Source organism: Anser cygnoides, chromosome 4, assembly GCF_040182565.1.
Source record: "Anser cygnoides isolate HZ-2024a breed goose chromosome 4, Taihu_goose_T2T_genome, whole genome shotgun sequence".
In the NCBI taxonomy this organism is placed as follows: domain Eukaryota; kingdom Metazoa; phylum Chordata; class Aves; order Anseriformes; family Anatidae; genus Anser; species Anser cygnoides.
The window spans coordinates 24,007,317-24,033,886 of record NC_089876.1 but is presented as its reverse complement, the minus strand read 5'-3'; the positions used below and the strand labels follow the sequence as shown (position 1 = coordinate 24,033,886).

Genomic DNA, 26,570 nt, shown 5'->3' with positions numbered 1-26,570 from the left:
CCCAGTTCAACATCTCAAATGATTTATTTGACTGATGGAAAAATACAAACCAGTGTAAACAAAATATTCTGGGTACATCTACACAGTACTCTTCTACTGAAATATTATTTACCTAAAATTGATTTAAAGATTTTGCATTCAGTTTTCCTGGAATAAATCTGAGATCAGATGGAGTATCCCTATGCTTCTGTTTGCCCCTGTTTCTCTTCCTACATTGTACAGATGTGAATACTCAATTCTACGTGTTATTTTTTGTAACTTCTTTTACTTTAAGGAAGGTACTTTAATCAATACATACATAATTTAAGGAAGACAGACCTCTCCTAAGGAATATGTCAGACAAGCGATCCTTGTCTTAAGAACGTCCCTCAATGATTTCAAACACGATCCCCTGAGGCTTCTAATACTGTATTGTTCAGCCTCTACTAAAAAGCACCACTATTAGTAATCACATTTTTCTGACAGGTTTAACACTATATAGTCTGCACCGCATTTCAGAGAAAAAAAAATCCATAAGAAAAAAGTTACTAAAATCATTTATGTCAGAAAACATGAACTTGGCATAGGAGCAATATAAAAGAGCTATTGCTATGTTCTTTGGATGATTCCCCGGGCAGTAATACCACACGTACAGGTACCTGATGTAGAGCTCTATTCCGACGTGGGCAGAAAGGCTTCTTGACAAAAAGTTATGATCAAATTAAAGCAAAAACTCCAACATGTAATGATTGATAGTCGTAAGCACTAGACTTTCTTATCAGTCCTTGTTTGAAAAATAAACAAGGTTTTAACCACATATATTATTCTCCTTGCCAGTGTAGAACAACAGAAAGAAAGCTTTAAACAAACAGGACTTTTTACAAGCCATTGAATGTTTAAACTGGTGTCCAGATCCACAACTGAAAACCGCTCATGGCCAAGCGCACGGAAAAAGCACATGGTCTTCAGAAATCCACACTAAGGAGTTGTTCTTCTGGGCCAAGTGTATATAGAGGAATAACCCCTGGTCAAGGAGGACTCGTGCACGTGCACATCTCTTCCAGTAGCCAGAAAGGACTACCATAGAAGAGTACATTTATTCCCAAAGTGTAGAAGCACTGGGTAAGAAAAAATCTTTCATTTGAAAATGTGCTTTCAGAAATAACGCCATTTCAGATGGAAGTGGCACAGATATAATGGCTAGTGGGGGCTGTATCCTATCTTTCAGCTAGCGAGTCTGCTTGCCAGTTACAATTCCTAGTGTTCTTTTTTTTACCATGTTGTAGTACTGTTAGCTGTTCAGTATGACATAAATACCAGTGAATGCCAAGCTTTCTTTCCCTTTTCAGCTGCCAAGGGGCTTGCTTATTTTGGTTCCCAGTACTTTTATTAAACATTCTGTGCAAGTGGATTTGAGGACTGTACCCTTTCTATTTGCCCAGAAAGAAATCTCTGATTTCTAAAACTACAGGGTGGCAGTAAAATACATTTTGAATAACAAACTGTATTGCAGGAATAGTGAAAATTTCTCCTTCAAATATCAAAAGATGGAAAAGTAACAGTGCATGTGACTGCACAACAGGGATCATAACAGCATGTGATATAAACAGACCTTTCTGTCACTGCTTATGGACCCACAGAAGTTACCATATGCAAAGCAGATACATGGTTTTTCATTTCTAGCAGACAAGAAAGTATTTCCTCATGTTCTATTCCCTTATTTTTGTATGAACTATGCTTCTATGATTAAACATATTCAGATGTTAGCTACAATTAAAAACATTTAAATGCGATTTGTGAGTGTATCAAGAGGAAAAAAAATACAAAATAGCTGTGAGAAATGTAATAAACAATGAAAATCGAGGAGAACAGGCTACATAAAATATTGGGAGGTTCTTCCTGTCTTCAAGATAAACTAGGCTAAACAGACTCTGAGATTCACAGCTCAGGATTTTAAGCTAAGGGTATGGACAAATTATCACGGTTGTTAGTGTTATTCTGAAATGTCGTTCCTGCTGCTCAGTTATATTTTGTCTAGCCACTGCTTCAGAGAAAAGGTGATTGTTCTGACATACGACCTCCCCACCCAAAGCAATTGTCTCTTCACGACTTCATTTTTTATGCCCAAAACTGTGTTTCTGACTTGTTGGTGTCATTAACTCAATTTGATAAAAGGGTTCAAAATGTTTCAATACCAAGTTAAAACCTAAAGGGGTACTCTGGTTACACATCTGAGATGAGATTATTTTGGGGGTGTTTCATGAACAAACAAAAGGAGAGAAGTTTTCTGTTCCTTGCATATTTGACAAATTGCTTTGCCTGCAATGTTGTTCAGCCAGTTGGAATTAAGAGAGAGACATAAATGAATACGAAATTATGGGTCAGCAAATATAGAGCTTTACCCGTACTCTAACTGGCTCAGACAATTTGTTTTCAGGATAACTCTGTATGCATTGCCTCCAGAATTTTAATTCAGCAAAGTTAATGCCTGTTACCATACAACTCCTTGAACACAAAGTGTTATGTAAGTGGTACCGATTTTTACAAGGTTATTATTTACTGCTGTAAATAATATTTAACAGCCACAACACCATGATAATTTGTTCTTGTTGGCTAAAATTAAATACTGAAACCAACTTTTGAAATTTACATTTTTAACTGGCAGTTAGGAAGCAAAGAATAAAAATGGTCATTTGGGCTGAAATGTTTAAAAAAAGCCTTACATTCTAATTTGCTTCACCCTGTCTACAGCTGAAAGGGTAAATATTTAGAAACTGTATTTATGTCAATACTAACATCAATAAACTATTGATTCAGTTTAAATTAATGCAAAGGATATACTCTAACGGAAAAGAAATTACTTTTCTAAATACTTCTACAGTCAAAAAGTCTGAAAGAGTACTAAAAAGTTGCTCAATATTGTATGTGCAAAACCGCGTTTAGTGTCAGGACTCTGAGTGGCCAGACGTCTTTCATACCATCTCTTCTATCTGCATACATTAAAGGGATTAGGTCTGTGGTTTCTGTTAAGCCCAGTGGTCACAACTGCTGCGAAACTGTCACTCTTGTGCTTTCAGACAACTGGTCTTGATATGTGAAATTTGCAGAACTGGAAGCAGTAGCTGGAAAGCATCCTGAATATAAGTAGTACTGTTGCAACCCTAATGGGGAGAGAAAACACATGGTTTATCAGTATAGCTGTCATGCGTTTCAGGAATTGCATTGTACTTTTTCAACAAACAGTGCCTTTTTTAGATCTGCACCATGTTATATTAGCATATGTATTCACACAAGATTTTACAATCTGTAGATAACAAAATGCATTCAAAGAGTTTACAGAGAATAAGCATGGCCTATATAAAAATCTGATTTCCCCTCAGTTTGGACTCCTGGAGAGTTTTGTTTGTAATGTGAGTAGAATAAAATGCCACTGTGTTCAGAAGTAGGTTTGACTCTTGTAATACAAATCAGCTAGTCTTCCCATCAACAGAACTAATTTTGAATCTGGTGTAGGAGGAAGTGTCACTGAAATTAACAGTTTGAATTATGATAAGAGTTTAAAAACATTGTACTATTTACGGAATTTCTAATGCTCCGTGAACCTCGGCTGTACGTATTTGTTTACAAATCATGAGGTTTAAGAATTACAAAACAGCTTATTCCACAATTCTGGACATTCCCAGATATTGCAATTCCATACAAAGATGTGTCAGCTGCAATAGCAAATTTACCCCATAACAAAAGGAACTGTATAGCAATCTTTACTACAGCTCTATTCAATTTTCCATTATTTTCCTTAAAGCTACTGTTAATCTACTGCAAAAAATGCTTATTTTAAAGTAACCTTTTCTTCATTTTTAAGGGATCATGGCTGCTAGATACAGAATGACAATTTGTAGTCACTGCTGTATGTGTATGTCTGTTTAAAGATGTGATCTCATCAGCTGAGTTAAAAGAATTAATGCTGCAGATAGTACACATTTAGTACGTGTAGTACTTTATGAACATATTACTTCCTCTTGACCTCTTCTCTCCTCAGTAAAACTGAGGCACATTTTGCTTACTGTGCTTTTCTGATGAAAAATAGATGTGATGTTTAATAGAAGAAATCACTCATGAACATTTTGATGTCGATGCATGGTTGTCCATGTGCTGACCAAGCCAGCAGCTAGACTGTGAATCTTTGTTGAAATCTAAATGCCTGTGGACAGGAAACATCGTAGCATTCCTGCAACCCAAACTTTAAAGGAAAACATAGGCTGAAACTATCTGTGAGTAAGAAATACTTGTAGGATTTGAAATAGGTAACAGAACAGTAAGAATAGACTTAGCCCGGGCAACTTGTGCATAGGTTAAAAAAGGGCTAAGCAGCACATCACTAATTGCCTGTTGTGCTCTGACCCATGCAGCCGCAGCACTTAAGAACTGGCCAGTCTCATTTCAGTCACAGTTGGTAAGAATCCTCTGTAAATGCAGTATCACTGCTACAGTATTTGTGGGAGAGGCTGAACACAAAAAAACAAGACGTTTATGAGCTGGCACTGAACAGCCAGAATGATATTGCCATTACTTTTTAGTTCTTTCTTCAGACATAAATGTGGCCATTTCATTTCAAAATCATCTTCCTACGGTATTTCCTAATGTGGAAAAGGTGAAGGCTTACCTCTAACAGCACGCTGTTGATGAGGGGGTTGAGAACTTCTGCCTTCATACTGCTCTGTAAACCAGAAAAAAGAATGAAATGCCAGGACAAGAGAGACATTTAACAGAAATATATTGGCATCTGAGCAGTGGTTTTATGAATTCTAGACAGGCCTTGTTTCACCTTGATTCTTATTCAGACTGTTTATCACAGTATTCCTTATAACTGCGTCTACATTTCATGCACACTTCAGTAGACCCCATGTATTTCTACCACTGAGTACAATGAACTAAGGCAGACCCAGGGTTTTACTTTTTCATTAATTCATGTACCATGGAGTTTCAAATGCCTTGGTTTCTTACGGATATGAAATTGATGCGATTACATTGTCTGCCCATCTGTCTGCCAGTGCCCTTTTCATCCCCCTCAAAGTTTTTTAACCCCTGGCTGACTTCCAAGGAAGTAAGGAGAAATACACATTGGAAAGATAACGATGTTCTTAGAAGTTTCAGGAAAAGGCAGATGTAAAAGGCCCCGATTAGTTCCCCTTCAGAAGGAAAAACACATGAAACAGATCTTCAACTGGAGGCAGTGTATGTTGAGCTAGACAACACAGGCTGACCAGTGAATCTGTGTGCGACTAGCTCAGCAAGCACAGCATTTTTCTCAACCACCAGACAGGAATAAAGATGGGTACAATGGGTAGTGATATTACTAGAGGCTACAGAAATCAAAGCCCTAGAAAACAGATTCATCAACTCTTCTGCTTTTTAAAATGGCAGAAGTTTTTTTTTTTCTTCTCACTATTCTTTGTATTGTGATTTTTAGAACGATATTAACCTCCAGCAAGAGTTGCTTTCTTCTAATACTGAATGGTGGACTTCTTTAGAACAAAGGGAATACAATACCCATTAATGTAACTGAAGGATGTCCCCTTAGAACCTTGTGGCTTTCACATCACAGATTTAAAGAAACACGATACATCCAAATCTTAGCTCAGAGATGGCAGAACAAAAGGAAGATGGTTAGAAAAAAAGAAGTGCAATTTTCCTGACAGTTACTAGAAAATCCATTACAGAATGTTCTGTTCATTGTCAATAAAGTCCAGAAACAGACAGAGAGCAGTATCAAATACTACGGACTGTATACATCAGTAAGTTTAAGTTTGAAAGAAATCTTGCATAGCGAGCAAAGCTGTTATTTCTTACTTCTGCATTACTGCTCACTCTTAGAAACACTGCCAACGTTATAGACTATGGGCAGAGCCAGCACTGTAACTAACATCTGAATTATACAGATATAGCTAATAGGGGCAGCAATGTGTTTAAAAAAACGCTCTTTTCTGTTCTACACTATTTCTGTTTCGCACGAGTAATACACTTCGCAAGATACTGGAATATGTTTGTGAAACCAAATGCTGCTGGCAGCTTAAGGAGAAAACTGAACCACTGGGACATGCAGGAAAAAGCAGATTTGTGAAGACTCGTGTGTGATTAGTGCTCCTTGCTAACCTGCCTGATCATGATGAGCAGAAGTCCCACATCTTCCAGAAGCTAACAGGGATAGGACAGCACATAAAAAACCACCAGACAGCCCAACTCAAACTTTCTTCTAGAGAGGATGTTGGCAGTGAGAAGTGTATTTATGCTCAATTTCTACTGTGCCCACACAAATTTTCACAAGAGCAGTCTGGTCCTACAATCTGAGTACAGAGTTTATAAGACCAAAACCTAGTGCAATGCTTATGAAAGCTTTAGTTTTCATTTTCCTGAGTTGTGCCAGCTTAATATTTCATGTGCAATTTACTTTTGTGTCTGTGCATGTATTTACTGCAAGTGTCACACAAAAATATGCTAAAACACAATCCCAAGTTGCAAAACAAGCAGATTCTTCCAGAGTAATGTGAAGAAATGTAAATTATTCAGAATAAAAGCAATCCAATAAGCCATCTTCTCTACAAATAACTCTTAAAAAAAATCTTCAGAGATGTGCTAGAAGAGCTCATGGGAGAACTGAAGAAATTTCCTTTGATGTACATTCACCCTCTACTGGAGTAATCAGGAGAGCCAGAACTCTTTTCTGACATTTATGAATAATTTCAGCAACAGCACATTTTTTTGCCTCTGGATCCTGCCAGAATATTCAGATGCCAGTCATTTTTGAAACTCTTTCTGCACTACAGGCCCTGAAAAGGCCTTCACTGCTCACCTACACAGTGTCTCCCCATTTGTCTTCAGATTAATGTCCTCAGGCTAGTAAAAGGAAAGGGAACAGGAATGGGAAATAAATTACATTTCTGGCAAAGATGTTCACAGATAAGTGGATGTTCCCAAATGGCCTATCTTGGGATATAAAACAGTGTTTTTTAAGATGGAAGACCAAAGAGATTTTCTAATCTCTTAAACCTTTTCAAACACAATGGCCCTGGGACAGGAGATTTAGCAAAGGCTAAGAAGACAGCTCATGAAACCATCTTAAGGTGCTGGAAGTATTATCCACTAATGACTTTTTCACAGATGCATTCAAAAGGGATAGGCTAAGTAGAATAAAATGTCATCAAGTAGTGGGACTTCAAATGTGGGGCCCTTTAAGTGAGAGTAAACGAATGCTGAGAGGTGATGAGGAAAAACGGGAGAATAGTCTCTAGAACGGCAGATTTTAAAAGGCTGGGGACATACTGCAGTCTATCAAGGCTCATAGACTTTCTCTACAACAGGGAATCTGCTGTGAGAATGCTCTTGTGTTCTTGATCTGAAGAAAGTAGTGCCCTCTTTGCTGGTACCTCATGTAAAGCCACAGGATTTAGATAATAATTTCTGTTTTAAGAAGTGAACTATGTTAATAAAAACCCAAATGGTACAGAAAATGTTGTTATCTTACCCCAGCTGCTGTTAAAGAATCAGAAAACTTCTTTGATAAAGATGAAACTTCATTGCACATGGCACTTGTAACACTGGTTTAAAAAAAGAGAGACAAATATAAAATTACATCCTTGTCCTGGTAGTGGATAAAAAGCCAGGCACCAACTTCATCTTGGAAGCCAACAATATTCTTAAGGCAATTTGGCTTCTAGTAATATTAAAAATATCTCAGGATAAATTTTACTCATGGTATAAGTTTTATATTCCCCCATGGAAAAATCCAGTCCTGACTACAGCGACAAAACAATGTCATGTTGGCTCAAGCACTAGTATTTTTTTTTGATATGACATTATTTTTTTAAATTCTAAACCTTTAGTTTAATTATTGGTTTTCTGATTGCAGCAACACAGTTCCTAGAAATGCTGTTGGAAAAAAAAATCAAGCTTAAAAGTGAATAGTGAGAAGTTTCTTATCTGAGCACAGAAAACATCTATTCTGTACCAAAAGAGGAAGTATCCTTGTGGTTACAGCACAAGAGAACAAGGAGATCTAGTCCTATTTCTAGATCTTTCACTGTTTTACTAAATATTCACAAGTGCATCGCATTGAACCTCATCCTGCAAAGTGCATCATACTTTTGCTCTAATTCTGCAAAACACTTTTTTGAGTACTTTGTTTCAGACTGAAGTGTTTCCATGGACTTTGCTAGGGTTATGGCCATTCTTAAAGATAAACATTTGCTTACATGCTTTACTTACTTTGGACTCAACTTATTACAACATCTTATGGTGAAATCTTTATGAGGTAAGCAAAACCCACTGAAACCAGTAAAATTGATTACTACAGAGAGCTTTAGATCTGCATTCTGAGTCTCACTGGGTAAACTGGCTTCTTAAATTTATGTATGTTATGTTGTGTATTACTACAAACTTACTGACAAGAGTGGTCTTACTGTTTAGAACCACAGACTGATTTTTGTTTATTTTTGGCAGATAAGAACCAGACAACGAAACTCTACTGGCAGATAATAAGGCTGCTTTATGCACTCTAAAGGCAAATTCTGTATATGCTAATACAATATATGTTCCAGAGGTGACAGGCAACACATCCCACATGAGCATATACATTCACTTGCTGGGACAGCAACAACTTTCAGCATTCGAACAGGTCAAAACAGGTTTTTGTAAACATGCTAGCCACGTCGAAAAATTATAGGTAGCCTACCTGACTTGATTACATGAGAAAATATAGCACCAGGACCCTAAAGCCAACGTTGTTTGTTAATTCATGAACTTACCATGACTTCAAGTGCCAAAAGCTCAACAGAACTTCACGAGTTTCAAGCAAATGTCAAATGTTCATATATGAAATATATAACACTCACTTTGTCAGTACTTTTGCTTGATCTTGAGCTGTTTTTTCTACTTCCTGCCCATGTAGAATTAATTCTGCTAGTTTATGAAGCTGTTCAATACAGCGAGCGGTTACCTCAGCCAGACTTTCAATGGACAGCATGTAGATTTCCTTAAATGAAATTAATAACAGGGAACAATATCATCAATATTAACAACACACATAAACATACATATATATATATTAACTAATTTGTAAAACAGAATACTCCCCGTACCGCCCCCAAATGGAAATATGGACTACATGCACCATAAAGTCATCCTCACAAACAATACTGGAAAATGAAATACCCACTGATAAAACACAGATGTTATGCTGATCCTGGAAAATTAATAAGAAAAAAATCTACTATTTATTTGGATGGGAGCTTTGTCGGACCCTCAGATTTTTGAAAATAGAGCTTTTAAGACTATTCCTAACAAATACAAAGATCCCTTAACTGTAGAGTAAGTCATAATTGCTTCCATATGGAGCCAAAAGCATTGAGTCATTCCTCAGATGAATTTCCAGATTAGAAGTGGATAAGTCTCCCAATAAAAAAAGTGTTTTTTATCAGCTATGATAAAAAATTCTACCTAGCACTCTGGCAACACAACTTTCACAAGCTGGTGCCAGTTGGAAATTTGCAATCACATAAAAATCTTTAATATATACAATGTAACTCCATTGCCTTATTTGGACTTTTTTTCGTGTAAGGAAACATGGCAGGTAATTAAAATTAATTCAGAAAAACTTGACAAAGATCCAAACCACATGTAATATTGCTGTAACTTCACATAAAATATTCAATAACAACTAACCATATCAACAGGAGGGGTTGTCTAAATGGACAAAATACATTTAGCCTTCAGTGCTATCTTTCATAAGGAGAATTAGTACTTGTTAATTGCCTAACAAATATTTGTTTTGTCTGTTTGTGAGTCGAACTATTCAAGAGTTTAAATAAGGTTGCAGATATTTTTCCATGTATTGTCACTGGGAGAAAGAGATGCTAAGGAATATTGACATATGACCTTTGAAGTCCTATAGGTATTACACCACAGAATGCCTCAGTTCACTGTATGTTGTGTATAAACATGTGTACTTACGAAAACATAGACGGGAAAAAAAGGGATAAGCAGAGGTCCTGATATTTTGATATTTACTCATGGGAAAAGACCAACAGTAAAAATATTTATGTAAATTAATTTCCTATTGGGTCTACATTGAGTAGCTTTATATTAATTTTTTTCAATACTTCCATGAGTTTAACAAATAAGTACGACACATAATACCAACACACGAAGACAAAGAAGTAATATTATCTAACAATGTATGAGAATTTGCTTAATTAAACTTATCCTCCAAAAGGTATTTTACCTCCACAGTTTTGTTCTTATTTACTTCTGTTTTATCATTGTCAATTTTATCTTCTCCTTTTTCAGTCTTTTCTTCATCAGGTTCTCCAGGTTTTTCGTTTAGCTTCTCTTCTATTTCTACTGATGTGGAAAAACTGGCTTCTTCCAGCCACTCATGAGCTTTCTTCCTAGCCTGCCAAACACAGAACCCAACCCCAAAGTACAGTTCAAATGAGGAATATAAAATGATATTCCAAAATGTTAATTAATAGTACATTTAATTACTTGCTTTTTTTCATTCAGAAGTTTTAAATATATCATGCCTCTGGGTGGCATTTAGTTAAGTGTATATTAAAGAAACTGTAGGGAGAAGTATTTCTGACTGCATAAAGATAGATCAGCCAGGGATAAATCCTGTCCAGGTATGGCGTTCCTCAACTAATATACCAAGCTGGTGTTAATACCAAAGTTACAAAGATTTCAGCTTTATGAGGTAGCACTCAAAGTAATTTACATGGAAATAAATTTCCCAAATGAAAAATTAAAAGGGTGATATACAGAAAAGCAAAAAATATTGGAGAGGTAAGAGAGTTGTCCTAAACACTTAAAGGAAAACTAATTAGAAAAATTACTGTATTCTCACCTGCCTTCCCAGGCATGAAAATAGATTAAAGTGGAAAAACCTTTGTGTACAACTTCAGAGACAATGGTTACGGTTAGTAGGAAATTTATTATTTCTCTTTTTTAATGTAAAGTTGAATTGAAACACGTTAAAACCTAAGCCTGATCTGGTTATCTGTAGTCTATCTACGCTAGGGAGATTAATATTCATCTGAGCCAAAGATCAGCAGGTTAATCACCTTTAAGGGTGCCTGATAGTAAAAATGTGACTAGCAATGTAATTAGTTTTTGCCATCTAACTTTTAGGTGATTAAAGCTAGATGAGATAAATTCAACACCTCCCTTCTGGCTGAAAAGATCTGGAGAAGTCCCTCAGAAACATGAAGCACAAGAAAAAATAATTCCGAACATGAATGTTGTCACTGTTCTTAACACGTAAGACCAGATCTGCTGAGCTGTGTTCTGCTGAGACACCCCTGGTCCAAGACTTTCTAATATGGCCAAGTGTGGGAGCTAGGCACTGCAACCGCATTGCCTTCCTAATTTCAGCTGTTCTATGAAAACTTTTCTATATTTACCCTTTTAGTCCCACCCTCCTGTACTTTGTTTTCTGAACTGTCTGATCTGAGCTAGCTACAGCTCTGTGTCAGACCAGAACAGGCACTAACCTTGTTGAGTTTGTCAGGAGTAGCAGCCACGTGTAATTCAAATAGCAGCTCAGTAAGCATGCTCACAAACTCTTCTCCCATGTCTGTTGCAAGAGAAAACACAACGTTTTTTGTCAGGGTGTTAGAGCTATAATATTCTACACAATCAAACACATCTAGTCAAATAGCTTCCCTAAGCACTCCAGCACTTGAAAACCAGTGACGGTGATGTAAAAGAGGGGGAGATATATGCTCAAAGAAAAGAAGAGTAAAAGCAATATAGATAACTATACAACTAGATGTCCTAGCTCGACACTTTGACCATTCTTTCCACTTCATTCTAAACTCCATTAAGTTTCACTGAGACAAGAAGGTAAGAAGAGAAGTTGCATGATCCCTAGTTATCTGACAAAAATAGATGACCTACTAAATAACCAAGGAAGAGATACTAACCTCTTCTTTCATGACAAAGAATAAAAACTGCAGCAGGGCCAGATCCTAATACAGTTTCAGAGGAAACACACTGGAAAACACGTTCTCTACTGTTCTGTCTGCAAACCACATCTAAGAAGTGTATATTCTTTTGATTTGAACTTTGCTTAAACAAAGAATGTTTTCTGTTCTGTTTGGAGTAACGGGCCTTAAATCTGCACTTTTATTACACAAAGTCAAGGTAAATACCACTAGTATTTGAACTTCACCTTCATTATATACATCCCTTTGACTACCTGCAGATGCCATATTCTAACATGCTCTAAGCTCCTAAAAGTTGCTAATTTGGTTGTTCTGTTCATCTGCACTGAATGAGTTTGGAATTTTCATTACCATTTCCTGATGGAATACGCAAAATCTGTTTGTTTTTTTTTTTTTTTAGCTTGCTGATGCTAAAAGGTTAAAGTCCCCACACTGAGCCCGATAAAAGTCTTCAAAAATGAATTTCATGTCTTGCTTTGTTCTCACTTTGTGTCTTGGACACACCGAATTTGCTTGTTCTTAAGACAATGCCAAACTGTTTTTTAAACTGCAGCACACTGGAAACTGTTAGGCAGTTCATTGGATCACTGCAGTGTTAGCAAAATTGTTGATAAATGGCATATTCAATTCAGAGCTCAGTTTGGTTACTTTCTCCCTTAACCTCACATGCTTGCACACAAAACCTTTGATGTTAATGGATTTTAAAATGTAGGCAAAGCTACTTTTTTTCTGGTATCTGCCTCTCAATATTTCATAATCAACTGAAAGGAAAAGAAGCTGCAGTTAAAATTACATGAAAGAATTGCACAATCAAAGCAAGAGAAAAACACCAGAGAGAAGGCTATGCATTTGGCTTTCTCCTACTTGCGTCAGAAAACAGACTTTCCCTTTCTGTTCATACTGATTTTCCACCTATATGACTGAGCCTAGAAAAGAGACACAAAAACCTCCAACCCCAGTTTCAAAGTTGTCAAAAACAAAGCCTAGCCCCAAACCTTTCCCAAAGCAGTCCTCCAAAGACCACTGCAGTAATTTCTCCTTGTGTAGAACTGAAAGTGTTTACTGTAGAAACGGAAAGCAGCGCTAACACCTCTGAATGACATCCTGGGAGTCTAAGGTAAGAATGGAACCTGAGAGTTTACGTAAAACAAGCAGCCACCCTTTTCAAATATTTGAATGTAAAGTATTGGTTTTCTTCTCAGCTGGTCTCTTGTTCTGCTGAATATACACAGCATTGACACATGTCACCACATAAATAACATGACCTTGATCAAAAGAAACTGGCACCAAATTACACAATAGGTGGTGATTAACCTGTTTGTAAATATTGTTCAGTGGATAGATAGGATTTAACATCTTCAAACACCATTAGATAATCTCTGGCTTCTGTAAGGGGTTGGCTTCATCATACAAAGAGAAAAAAACATGCACGTTTTATCAACCTAAGAAGCAAAAATTAAAATCCTATGGAAGGAAGGTTCATTATAGCTATAAACTAGTTAGCAACCAGGATTAAAACTCAAAATTCTTCCATAGGTTTTAACATAGCCTACTACCTCTTGCAAGATGAGCCAGCTGAAGTGAAATTATACACTCCTATAATAAAAATAAGCCATTAAAAGAACATACGGCTTGCTGGCTTGACTTTGTAAGTATAAAACTTATGAATGTACTTAACAGGACCTTAGTTAGCCTGGGCTAAGAACATAAACCAGAATGAAGCCTTCTCTTTAGAACAAGACATGAGCTGCACTTAACCCTGATCAGCCAACCTGTTGTTAAACTGTACTGTCTTTCATCAGTGCTGGATGCCAAATGATATTTAAAATTTCTCCTAACATTAAACTCATTTTCTTAGTGTAAATTAAAAGATCAAGTGTGCTCCCAGAAGGATACACATTGACGCACTCCAAAAAGCTAAACTTAATTGTAAAATACGACCAGAACACTAAGTGCAGTCAATAGAGTGTCGCTGGAACATAACCCGAATTATGTAAAGGCTGGCAAACCAAAGTCCGAATGAAATATGAAACACTTTAATAAAAGTGTGCTCCATCAGAGGAAGCAGACATGCAAATCCCATGCAGCATTATATGTAAACGTGCTGGGTATTGTTTTTATCTGAAAGTGGGAGACTGCTGTCATGTAAGGGCCTATTATTGGAAGTCTTTAAGTTTTACGAGGTTTTATTCATCTGCTCCTCTTACTAAAAACACTTAAGATCCTGTGCATTAACAATTTAGGAAAAGGTCTGTTTTCCGTGACTCAGGAGGTTTTATGAAGCTCCTAAGAAGCCTTCACTCACTCTGACAGATCTTAATGAAGACAACATATTTTTGGACTAGGACACTGCCTAGCGGAGACGTGTCAAAAAGCACTATACGGTGTTAAGAGCACTCTCTCTACAGTACATGCAGTGTTGCATGTACTACAGGTTATGGGAGAGGCTGAAGAAAGGCCACAAGTCCCCACTTAGTAGTCTGACCACATTCTGTCAACTCCATCCTAACAGAAAGCTACTTTGTAAGGCGATTCACTTTTCTATTATTTTTGTGTCCTCTAGTAGAACTAAAACTTATCCAACTTAGTATTAATATGTGAAATTTATCTGTAGTTCAAGTACTAATAAATCTTGAGTTTGACTGCACTAAAGGATGTGAGTCATTTTGAATTGCAGCCTGAAGTAACACCCATTTAACTGTAATGCAGAGAGATCTTGTGTGTGGTTATTATTTCTGTTGTCACAGAGAGGAGGATATGTTTCACTGTTGACTGACTTACTTTTGCAGGGGAAAACCTGCAGCAAACTCTGACTTTGTCCCTTTTTTTTAAGGTGCTCATTGTCTTGGTTCCAGCACATTTAGAAGGCCAGTTAATGTTTCAAGAAGAGTGTTCAGCAGCTGTGCTTCACTGAAAAAAACAGAACTTCTAACTACCAGAGGAAACATCACTTTGTGCAAGAAGCAGAGCTTTTTCTGGAGGCTGGTTTCAAAGAAGGAAACTATTTCCCATATAAAGTAAGGTACAGCACACATCTCATGAATCCTCAATCTTTAGCAGGTAAAACACTTTCTCCACTTATTTCTCACAAACCTGCAGAGGGAAGTGGAGTTTTAAAGAGTAACAAGGGAAAACACAGCACAAAACTCTACCATACTAAGACTTTACACTGAACACTTGCTATTCATTCCCCTGAGAAGCAATAAGCTACCTGTGAGAGACATCAGGCATACTGAGCAAGCACTGCTTGAAAGAACACAGTCTGATGAGGAAATACTTTCCAGTTGGAATATGTGGATGTTAACGCAATTTCTCTAACTTTTCTGAAGGTTAGAGAAATCGTACCTCAGCATCTTGCAGAATATAGGCAAAGCACTCCTGAGATCAAAAGGATGCGAAGAAAGATCTTTCAAAGTAAGGTTCCGAATACAATGTTTAATGGCTTGAGAGAGTGTTCAGCCAAGGGGATTCTTTTTATTTGCTAGAAGAGGTTTGGCATGGATCTCACACGCCTGGAGGTATAAATTATGGTAACTTTTCCTGACCCGAGTCCATTCAGGGGAATGCCAAAAGTCCTAATTGGTTTAAGACACCCATTTTCCTGCTAACTAGAGGATCCATGTATTTTGTGAGCTATTTTATGGACTACCACACTGGTCCCACCCTCTTTAATGTTGAGCACTGTGATAGTTAAGGCATGTTCTGCTATTTTAACTTCTTTCTAACACTCCATATGCAACATCTTGCCAAGCAACACCTAGAAGGCAGCACTGCCACTATGTTTCAAAGTGCCTTTTGTTCAAAGAGTTCAGATTTTTCAAGTCCCTTAATTACACTCTAATCCTTTCCCTATCTACCAAGGGAAGGTGCAAAGTTAGGATGAAATTGCTAAATAGAAAAGCATTGTTAAATACTCCTAAACTTTCCAATTACACAACTTTAGAAACAGACTCTGTAGCAAAACCTCAATCATCCAGAAAGTTATTTTCCCTTTTCATTTTTGTTTTGTTTTCACTGATGATATAGCAAAATAGTGTAACATGTCTTTATCTTGTATTTTCTTTATCTCATACTTCAATTACAATATAAATCCAAAGTTAAGCATTCTTTCAAGTTACAGAACTTCCAGTGTAATCATTTGAGTGATTTTCTTATAAAGAATATTAAGATAACAGAAATTACAGTTTGGATTTTAATTTTTTAAATTACTATATACAGAAGTAACAATTGTCCATACAGTTAAGTCTCTGTATTTCTGATTACCTTTCTGTGCCTGCACGACTTCATCATCTGATTCCTTTGGAATGAAAATCTCTTTTATAGCAATTAAATCATTTTTCACAGTCTCCAACTGCTCTCCATCAAGCGTTTCCAAATATAACTGAATCTGTAAAAGAAGGGACATAAAGCAGTCAAAAATGAAGCAGAGACTTTGTTAAATTGCTAATTTTGAGCCTGATACCAAAACAGGCTAAGAAATGGAAACTTCCACTAATTCCATTTCCAAATTACGTAGACTTGTCTTTAGTTCTCATTAACATTTGATTAAGTATCGCAAAAGTCACACCAGCCTTTGTAAGATCATCGGGTCTCTACCTTCTCCAAGAATGTTTATTTTGAATTATATATCAGTGGTTTAACTGCAAACTGTAATAAACAGTTGGGGTTGTTTGGATGAAGACAGCATGCAAGAAGAGCACAGACACAACTCACACTTAGCTTAACATTCATGAGAGCCTGATTTTCCTCCTTCGGAATCCCACCAAAATTTATTGATGGAGCACTGATCTACATGTTCTGAAGAATGTATCAAGACATCTTTTCAGCTAACTGCGAGTTGCAGATTATCTGCAAGTCCCTGCATATGTAATAGGGTGGCATGCCCAAGAGGGATGGAAACAGCTTATTTGAATCACTGTTTGCACTACAGTTATGTTGCGTTAGTCTCACGATCCCACTCTCTACCTATGGAAGCCAAAAGAAATGTCTTCTCTCTCCTTGTTATAAAATTTTACTTTAGGCTTGTTTCAAGGTGTTTATTTTTTTAGCTTGCTTCACCGAAGTGCAGACTGACTCAGTGAGAGACTGGCGAGACACAAAATGCTTCTCTTGTGTTCCTCCTTGGCATGTCCAGTTCATATGCTCAGGGTAAATACAAAATAAAGGTGGGAGACCCAACTCAAGATATGACAGACTACCTAGGGTTTTTGTGTCCATTTCATATGATAACTGCCCAGTCATATGATTTCCCATTCATGATTTGCCCAATTCATATGATAACTGTGATTTTTTAAAATAAAAGTTTAAAAAATATATATATTTTAAATCCCTGCTATTAGAAGGACCAAGGACATCAGCAATGCCTTCAGTTTCTGTTGCATTCCTGTGGGCCCATCAGAGTGTAGCTTTTAGGCTGTTATTATGGTCCCAAGCTTGTAAGTACTGAGAGTGTGTGGTATGAGTGTGCGTGGTATGGTGTGTACTGTGTAATTTGAATATATTCTTTGAGCCTTTTGGAATATATATCAGGTAATTGGACTTATTGACCCAGACAGTTGCATTCAGTCCTATGCGTTTTTATCTTCTAGATAGCTGAGAAAGTAGGACTGTCAACCAGTAATCTAGGGGTTATCTAGGACATAACATGCAGCACATCAGAAACCTCAAGGTTACAACTTGCACAAGTCTTACCGTGCAGTACTTCACAGTAAAAGAAAAAAAACAAAACAACATGGAGAGTATCTACCTATCTGCTATTAAAGCGAGCCCCTATTATTTGTGTGAGCAAATAAAACCTTAAAAAATTAAGTTGGTTATTTTTTATTAAAAATAACCCAGAGGGTAAGAAGTGCTAATTACTAAAATAAACTGAAATAAAATGTATTTTAAGAAATTTATTCAGAAAAATGTTTCAGTAAAAAACCACTGATGCAAATTTACAAAAGTTCTAGTAATATACTGTCAGTGTTCTACTGATCTAGAAGCAGTGTCAGCAATTCAACAGCTGAAATTAAAAAATATATGTATCATATAGGTGTCAGTAGCTTTAGCATGTTCTTTGGAGAGACATAAAGCATTTGTATACTTCCAGTAATGGAATTATTCCTGGGGTAGTCTTCTCTAAGTTTAGAAACCAACAAAAAAGAAGACAGGATTTGAATAATTAATCTGGAATTAATTTTAATTCACTGGTTTCCAAGTGTAGTAGGTGTGAAATTCCTGAGTATAATAAGTATCAGTGCCTGATACAAAACCAAAAGACTTGAACCTCCTTGCAAACTCTGAAAAGATATCTGCACAGTGTTACAAGCTGAAAGATACACACTATGCATGATCTTAACAAAAATAACTTTCAGTTGCAAAGCTGTTTCTTTTGAGCTAATCTTTGAGTTAAATTCTAGGTGTATTGAGATGAATTTCCTGAAGCCACAGACTTGCCCCTGGGACCAATCCAGCTTTCTCTGAAGCTGATGGAAAACTTACTGTTCATTTGCACATGCAACTTCATAGCAAAATTAATGTAAAGAACAATTTTTTTTTTTTTTTTACCAGCCATTGTGACTTATCCAGTCTGCATACTGTACCTGGGTTTCACTTTCATTAGACAAGATTTCCAGAGCTTCAAGATGAGACAAACCCTGGAACTCATCAAAAAGCAGTCCATAATGTGCTGTCCTTTCAACTGTAACTTGCTGGGCCCGTCTCTGTTTCTCTTTTTCTTTAGCTTCTCGTAACAGCTGCAAAAATATACATCATTCCTGTTGTTTTATTGGTGGTGCTGCAGGTATGACATTTTATTACCTTCCGCTTCTGCTTGTTTAGAAAATAGTAATAAAATTTGGGACTATATCACACCTACAGAGCTGAAATTCTAGAGCTGAAATACCTAACTTTTTTTTTGATAAACTTCTCTAATAAAATATTTAAGTAGTATTCTGAGCATGTTTTTCCCAATGGTAATCACTAACTTTTTTTTTTTTAAACAATAAACAAACAATCTTGCTTATGTTTTCAGAAGTAATATCAGCTATGAATACCATCTCATAAATCTAGCCACCAATTGCAGTGGAAGAAAAATAAAAAGGACTATTTCATATACAGCATTAAAGACTCATGCAATCCATTTCACAGACCACAAAATGGGAAGAATATTATTTTCAGGACCTACCTACCTACCTGCATAAGTAATGCACCTACATAAATATTTCCTACATACATAAAATATTTTTAGTAGATACTGAAATCAGTTTGATGTGACAGCAGGACTGACAAAAGAGATCTGACTAATTAGGTATGTCTTTTCCAAGAGTGAGGCAGAACTATACTTCATATACTTGGGGATATTTTGGAGTGATTTTCTTATACAGCAGAATTTCCAGGAAAGCCTGGCCACTTGTATGAATATGCCACTGTAAAGGTGGTAAATTCACCTCAATCGCATTTTAAATCACATATAAGCCTCTGAATACAGGTAAACTCACACCACTTACACTGTTCCATCATTCAAAATTTCTATGATATTGTCTTCAGTTATTCATTTGTTACATAACTCTTACGATGACACATTTTTCGAAGTCTCCACCTTCAAATCACACATAAAGTTTTATGTACAAATCACCTAAAAGGAAGCACTATGTTATGAGACCCATGAGAACTGATTTATACAACTTTCTGCATCCAATTTTATGGGTGGATTCACACATACTGTTAGGTAGGTATTGTCAGAGGCTCATTTTAACCCTATGTGCCTGACTGTGTGTATAGTCAGCAGAATGGCTCAGACTGCTTACAGGCCATTTCAAAGCCCAAACCCAATTTAGTCACTACAGGTACAGCAAAGCAACATATTACAAGGCATTGGGCATGGCTAGGGCACTGGAACTTGATCATTTATAATGTTGATTTTTTATCGCTTCTGAAAGACCTATCCTACATTGTATCAGGCTTATTTTAAGCATTGTTTAAATTTGATTTTGAGTAATTTGACAATCCCACTTGTCTCTTTAATTTTGATGTGTTTAAAATCATTTTAAACGTTGAAACTATAAAAAGAAGTCAAATACATGCCCCGGTTAAGTCAACAACAAAATCTCATTGTTTTACATACAGACAGCATTTCATATATGGCATCAAATATGCCTGTATAAACAGCCCTGTGTTTAAATTCATGAATCCTACAATCTGGATTAATTTTCCCAGATAGATCTAGTTTTTCAGTCTCTATAAAAAGCAGGAGCCACTTTCATTACTGCAGGTCTAATGCTATTACCCTGTGAAGTGCTTTGGGATGCCCTCCCTTAAACATGCTCTACAAGCTTAAGCCTTAGTACAACGGCTAACGTTACCGAATTGGACACACACACTCAGAACCACACTGCGGTGCAGACTTCAGCTGTGATACTGAGACTGTAGTGTGCTATGCCTGCGTGCATTTCCACTTTATTAACGGTGACTGTTTAAAATAGAGTGCTGCTGCAACAGACACATGTAATATGTGTAATTACGATAACATTCTGTACAAGAGTTATTTGCTTTTGGCCTACCACAACAGCAATAGTCTGTATCAATTTACAAGGACTGATACTAAAGATGAAATATCTCATCAAAGGAGAGATCCCTTACTACTTTCTACTGGGTGGTAAGTGCAGTAAAATTAAAGGTGTTTTTTTTTTTTCTTCCCCCATGTATATTGATTTCCACAACCTCCCTCCTCTCAGTGCCTGGAGAACTAAAATAATTTTGTACTGGCAGCACTTACATGTCTGTTCTATTATCACCATATCTCTGAATGTTTAAAGATACAAGTCATGACTTGACTCCTCTCTAAGGGTACATTTAGTTTAAAAGGACATAAGATATAACTTTTCCCAGCTTTAACTCCTAATGAAACACACGTCATATTCCAGTATTACTCATTTCCAGGGAAATTAGTATAGGGATGTTTGTGCCGGAGGACACCTATCTACAGCTGTTACAAAACCACTAACAATTTGATTGTTTCTCCAGAGTATAATAATTTATTACCACATATATTACCTCATCAAAATCAGCTATTCCTCACATAATTAAGCAGAAAGGATGATTTTACATCATCTTTTGTGGTTCCGTGAATAAAAAGAAACTGTAGGAAACACAAAGCACAATATTTATTTTTGTAAGCCTAGCCAATATCTACTGCAATAAATAAAGCCTCTCCCTGAGGCATGCGAAATTCTGCAAAAAGAATCTGAAACAGCACTGACAGAGCTGTATTAAAATAAATCCAACCTGAGAGAGAGAAACTGTTCTTGCCATCAGTGTTTTTGTTCTCTTAAATCCAGGATCACTTTCTGCAAGGACATTCATGGTTGTCTTTCCAATAAATTCCAAAGCATCTAAGCCTCCAGATAATACACTTTTCCCCTGTATAAAATAATGAAATGTGGTTATTTCCTTTCTAGCTTATGCCAATATGAACTGTAAAGAGTATTACTTTTGCTGATGCCATCTTTGAACATTCAGCTCCCTAGATTTTCTCTGCTAAAGCTAACATTAGGTTATTAATGCAAATTATGCTACTTTGTTCTGAATACATTTTCAAAATGAAAAAAATCAACCATACAAATATTTGCAGTTAATTGAAAGACTCACATGAGAAGAAATGTAACACCTGTTGCCTATGAAAATTTTAAGAGCAATACCACTTTTATTTTATCTTAAGTGGCAGCTAGTCTGTGGAAACATGTTTTAGGTAAGAAAAATATGGAGACAAAGTCTATCGTGAACAGGATGAGACTGCCCTTATCTAACTGATTTCTAAAATTTTGACATGTGATAACTCTGGAAGTGTCTATAGAAATGCAGTTGTTTTTCCTGTGTCTTCTTACTAGAATTATTCCTCACTCAAAATTTTTCAGCTACACTGAAGAAGAATTTTCATTGGCTAATGACTTCAATTTCAGTGAAAGAAACCTGAAACAGACTTAGAACAGAACTGTTTTTACAAAGACCTACAACCCAACAAACTCCACTTGTTAAATGTCACCTGCCGTGAAGTTACACCTAAAAATGATCAAAAATACCTACAGGAGAGAGGTCTGCTAAAATGACTCACTGTGTTCTGTACAGCATTAGTAATAGCTGACAGCATCCCACGGGATCCAGATGAAGGAGAAGAAGGAATATTCTCAGAAGAGCTTTGGTCCAGAGAATCCTCTGCTTCTAGCAACAACAAAAAAAGACCAAGCTACAGTTTTCTTTCACCCCTATGAGTCAAAAATTACAGTAAACTGGATCCTGTGATCAAAATATTAAAATTTCTGAATTGTATTAATCTAGCAGTGTCAACGAGTGTCAAAGATTTCAGTGAACTTGAACTTACGTATAATTGATGTTTCAGCTGCAGGATGCTCTGCTGCTTCTGAAGATGCTGAACTTGCATTATGAATTCCCAGGGTAGTTCCTGCTTTTTCCTTTACTGCTGTTATCCCATGACCTGCATTAAAAACATACTTTAGATTATGTGATTTGAACGCTTATTCCAAACAGCGTGTAGCATCCTTATGTTCCATGAATGATCACCAAAAAAAACCTGATCATCAGAGTAAGTATTAAACCTACCTCACTTGTTTCACTTATTTTCTAGGTTAATAGTTCACTTGTTCTACTATGTCCAGTACATTAACTGACTAGAAACAATAAAGTTAAAATATAATACAAATGACACTGGATCAAAGATGTTGTAAAACTTGTTTCAATGACACAAGTAAGTTGAATTTAGTTCCCTACTTTTCAAAATGCTGAATATTCTATTAGAAAGTTTAAAGAGAACTTGATAATTCTCATAATGCCATAGGGTTTGGCATTGTTCCATTTTCAGAGGTCCAGAACAATTAACCTTATCTGCCTTTTGATGAACTGTGAGTGACTGCAGGGTTGAGGTGAGAAATCTGTTGTTCAGTATCCTTCACTAAGTACTTTAGGAACATTGACCCAATTATTCTTCCACTCGTGCACAATCTCCTATAGAGATTGTGCCCTCTGTGCAGATGCACATGCAGTGACTCCTTAACTCTGGTATACTAAAATGGTCCAATTTTATGTAAATAATGTACATATGTCATTAGTGTTTTTATCTGAACCATTTTGGCATGCTTTTTTACACATAATTTCCAAAAGCAGATTACATGGACTGCTAATATTCCACTATAGGATAGGGTGAGATTGGCTGGTGGTCAGCAAAAGGAGGCAGTAGCTTCCTCATCTGCATCAGCTGTAGTTGAAAAATGCTGCCCTTAATAAAAGAATACCCTGAAATTGTCTGCCTACTCTGCTTCTGGATATAACCCTAAGCAGTCATGCTCATGATGTACTTATCTCACCACAAATAATCCAGCTAGCACACCTGCCTTAGCTGGAAGCTTCTGCACATCAGCTGACTGCAGTCAGTAACCCACGAGCCAGGCAAGCCCTCCTGTTTATTCCATAACACAATGAAATGGCTTCAGTGACCCTATTTTCCTGGGTCTCGCATGGTACACTGTTACTGCAGTGCTTGTAAAATTGATCATTTCCAGCAGTAGGGCAACACAGAGTACTTTAGTTACCTGTCCTAACTACTTAGAAGTATTAATGATGATCCAGTACTTCTTTGTCTCTCTACCTTAAACTGAACTGTAACTACATAAATAATTTCAGTAAAGCCATTAATACAGATGCTTAGGCAGACACTTAGACATCTAAGGCAGGAAGTCAAGTATAACAGTTCATCACATGTTGTCCAAACTTTCTCACAATTGCATGTAATTCCTATTAGAAAAGTTCAAAACATCTTTTTGAGTTAATTACAGCAAAACAGCCTATCATTTGCCAGTGGTCAGGCAGCTGGACTGGATCTTTGTATGTCCCTTCCAACTGAACTATTTAATATTCTACATGTACATACATATGTATAGATGTATGCATATATATACAGTCATACAAATATGCTTCTTGAAAACCTGATTTTTAAAGATACGTCAAAACTATTTGGAATGGAGTAGGAAGAAGGAAAGCCTAAATTTATGATTCTGTGATTTCCAGATGGGTTGCATATCAGGTGCTCTACGGATTCAATAATAAATATACTCCAGAAACCATATGTGAAGCAGCTCTACTGAAAGATGACATACAAGAAAATTGGAGTATCTGCAGGAAAACACAAAGTAAAGAACAGATGTTCCCTAAGGAACAGACCAGCAGAAACAAGTGATTTTCCATATGAGAGTATAAATTACACAGAGCCCTGATGTTTTACACTGAAACAGAGAAACAAGGCACATAAATCCTCTGACCTGTCTAAAGAAAATACAGCCTTTGCCTATTTCATCTCGTGTCTTACAACCGCATAGGACATGCTAGGCTATCTGCCACAGCAAAATAAATCATCGCTGGATAATTTGCCTCTTGTAAAATCTGCTCCAATGCAGATACTGGAGAGTGGAGTACTACTTTGTCTAATCCCAACCTCCTGCACATTTTAATTGGCTCAGTGAAGATATTTGCATGAATGGATTCTTAAGTCACTTCTTTACTCATCAGTTTCCTGAGACTCACTTAAATAACTACTAATTGTGCTTTAAAGCTGATGTAAAAGATACCTGGTGCCATATTCTTTTCCATTTCCCCTGCTCACATTTTTTTTAAATGAGCAAAAGCATTCTGTTCTTTCCATTGACATAAACTGCTTAAAGATTTTGACTTGATAACATATTATTGTCCTTTAATGCTATAAAAAATAAGATATATTTGGCTAAAATTTCAAGTGTTTGTGAAAAAGTTACTGATTTTCAGATTAATTCTTAATTTTTTTTCTCTCTATAAAAATGCATTGTTTTATTTTTATTTTTCAACATTCTGGATTTGGCTCTCATAGATTTGCAGATGAGCTTATACCTCCAAGATTTGCCTTCATACAGTTGCTGTACTACAATTTACAGACTTAGGCAGCATTTTCAAGGCTGTGGTTACATGCACGAGAACGACAAGGAAGTATTTCAGGTCAGCTAGGAGCATTTTTGCTGAACAAAGCTGCATGGCACGTATCTTTGACTGCAACAACAAAACATCAGAATACCGCAAGTGAAACAACGCAGCACTGTCAGAGACACATACTTGCACAAACGCTGCAGAACTACACGCTGCGTTGGAAATGAAAATAATAATTTTTGTTTTCAGAAAGCACAGAAATAAAAGGGGTTACGGGAGACAAGCCCACATTTTAGAGATAATGTCGCACTGTTTTTCTTACACTGGGTGTGGTAACAACGGAACTGATATCGTCAACTTAGGAGCACCTCAGATGCCCCCACTTACTCATCTGAATAGCAGACGTGAAAGAGCTACTGGTGCTTGCTTAAGAAGAAAACCACACGCTTTCTTAAGTTTGTTTTTCTGTGCTGTTGGTTTGTTTTTCTTGCCTACATGATGACTTTTTTTTTGTATTGGCTGGTAATTTCAGCAGAATATTGTTGTTTAGCTTGCTGGGTGGAATCTTTCATTTGAGAAGGCAGATTTTGCAAGCACTGCCTAAAATGGCCTACCTTTGAGCTTGCCTGATCTGCCCGAGGCCAAATCGCAGCGATCACAAATGTTTTAGTCAGACACATCCCACTTCACTTCAGGCACTCTCATCTTCCACCTCCCAGCTGAGCAGCTTTGGCTTCCCTGCAGACAAGAGGCAGACAAACCCCTCTGGAGGGTGGTTCAGCACATCTGAAACCTCAGCCACTCCTGCAAGAAACTCCGTGCCTTGTCAATCTCACACTCCCAGGCAACTGGACTCCGTGCTTCAGTGGTACAGGTAGGGAGGATCAGTTTGCAATTTTGTCTCTGGCTACCCCAGTCTGTAACCTGTGTTGTACCACTGGGGGTGTTCCTGATGAATAACTGATTGAAATTAAACCTATTAAAATGAACGAAGCTTCTCCCAGTTTGAGCTGAAGATTAAGGCCTTCAGTTAGCATCTGAAACTGACAGAGAAACTGAGGAACCTGAACACTGGTGGAAGGAATCACTCCACTATATGCATATAGGTGTGTGGAAAAGGCAGCTGAACTCTCTCATATGCATTAAAGAAGTGGGACCACACTGTGCTCACTTTCAGACTACGCAACTGGCACTCCAGTCACTTCAGGGCTTTAGCAAGATTATCTTCCTTGCAGTTAAAACAAATACACTGGCTAGAGTCTTACAATACTTATGCCATCCAGTCTGTAAATCAGAAATAATTCCAATTAAGCCCATAAATGAGACTAGTTTCAGATCTCCTTACTGGAACTGATAAAAGGCTTTAATAAAATAGCAACAGGCATAAAGGCTGTTACAGCAGTTTATTGGTTCTCAACCTCTGGTGCATCATAAGCCCACGTTAAAAGACATAAAGAAAGCAAATGGGACTGCAGTCCCCAAAAGCATGTCCACAATCCCTCCCATCTGTTACTTGCACTCAGGATTCTTAGAGAGGAAGATCTGTAGAAGGGGTTTGCTGCTACTGCAGCTGTAATGTGCTATTTACAAAATAGCTGAGTGACCACCATGTGATTTCAGGCACAAAAAGAGTTTTCCTTTAATCGATTG

At 36.9% G+C, this 26,570-nt stretch overlaps 1 protein-coding gene across 2 annotated transcripts in view; it reads right to left on the bottom strand.

Annotated features, from left to right (window-relative positions):
* Positions 1-26,570, bottom strand: part of FAM114A1 (family with sequence similarity 114 member A1) — a 37,157-nt gene continuing 10,587 nt past the window's right edge. Inside the window, exons 4-14 of one of the 2 annotated variants that reach the window (XM_066995760.1) lie at positions 22,336-22,449; positions 22,069-22,175; positions 21,243-21,377; positions 18,560-18,712; positions 16,239-16,362; positions 11,523-11,608; positions 10,256-10,426; positions 8,868-9,007; positions 7,502-7,574; positions 4,643-4,696; positions 1-3,140 (exon numbers count right to left, since the gene is read on the bottom strand). In XM_066995760.1, the coding sequence (XP_066851861.1) occupies positions 3,039-3,140; positions 4,643-4,696; positions 7,502-7,574; positions 8,868-9,007; positions 10,256-10,426; positions 11,523-11,608; positions 16,239-16,362; positions 18,560-18,712; positions 21,243-21,377; positions 22,069-22,175; positions 22,336-22,449 (1,259 nt within the window). In that variant the 3' untranslated portion in view covers positions 1-3,038. The remainder of the gene's footprint in view (positions 3,141-4,642; positions 4,697-7,501; positions 7,575-8,867; positions 9,008-10,255; positions 10,427-11,522; positions 11,609-16,238; positions 16,363-18,559; positions 18,713-21,242; positions 21,378-22,068; positions 22,176-22,335; positions 22,450-26,570) is intronic. The other variant, XM_048072869.2, reaches the window with a different exon arrangement.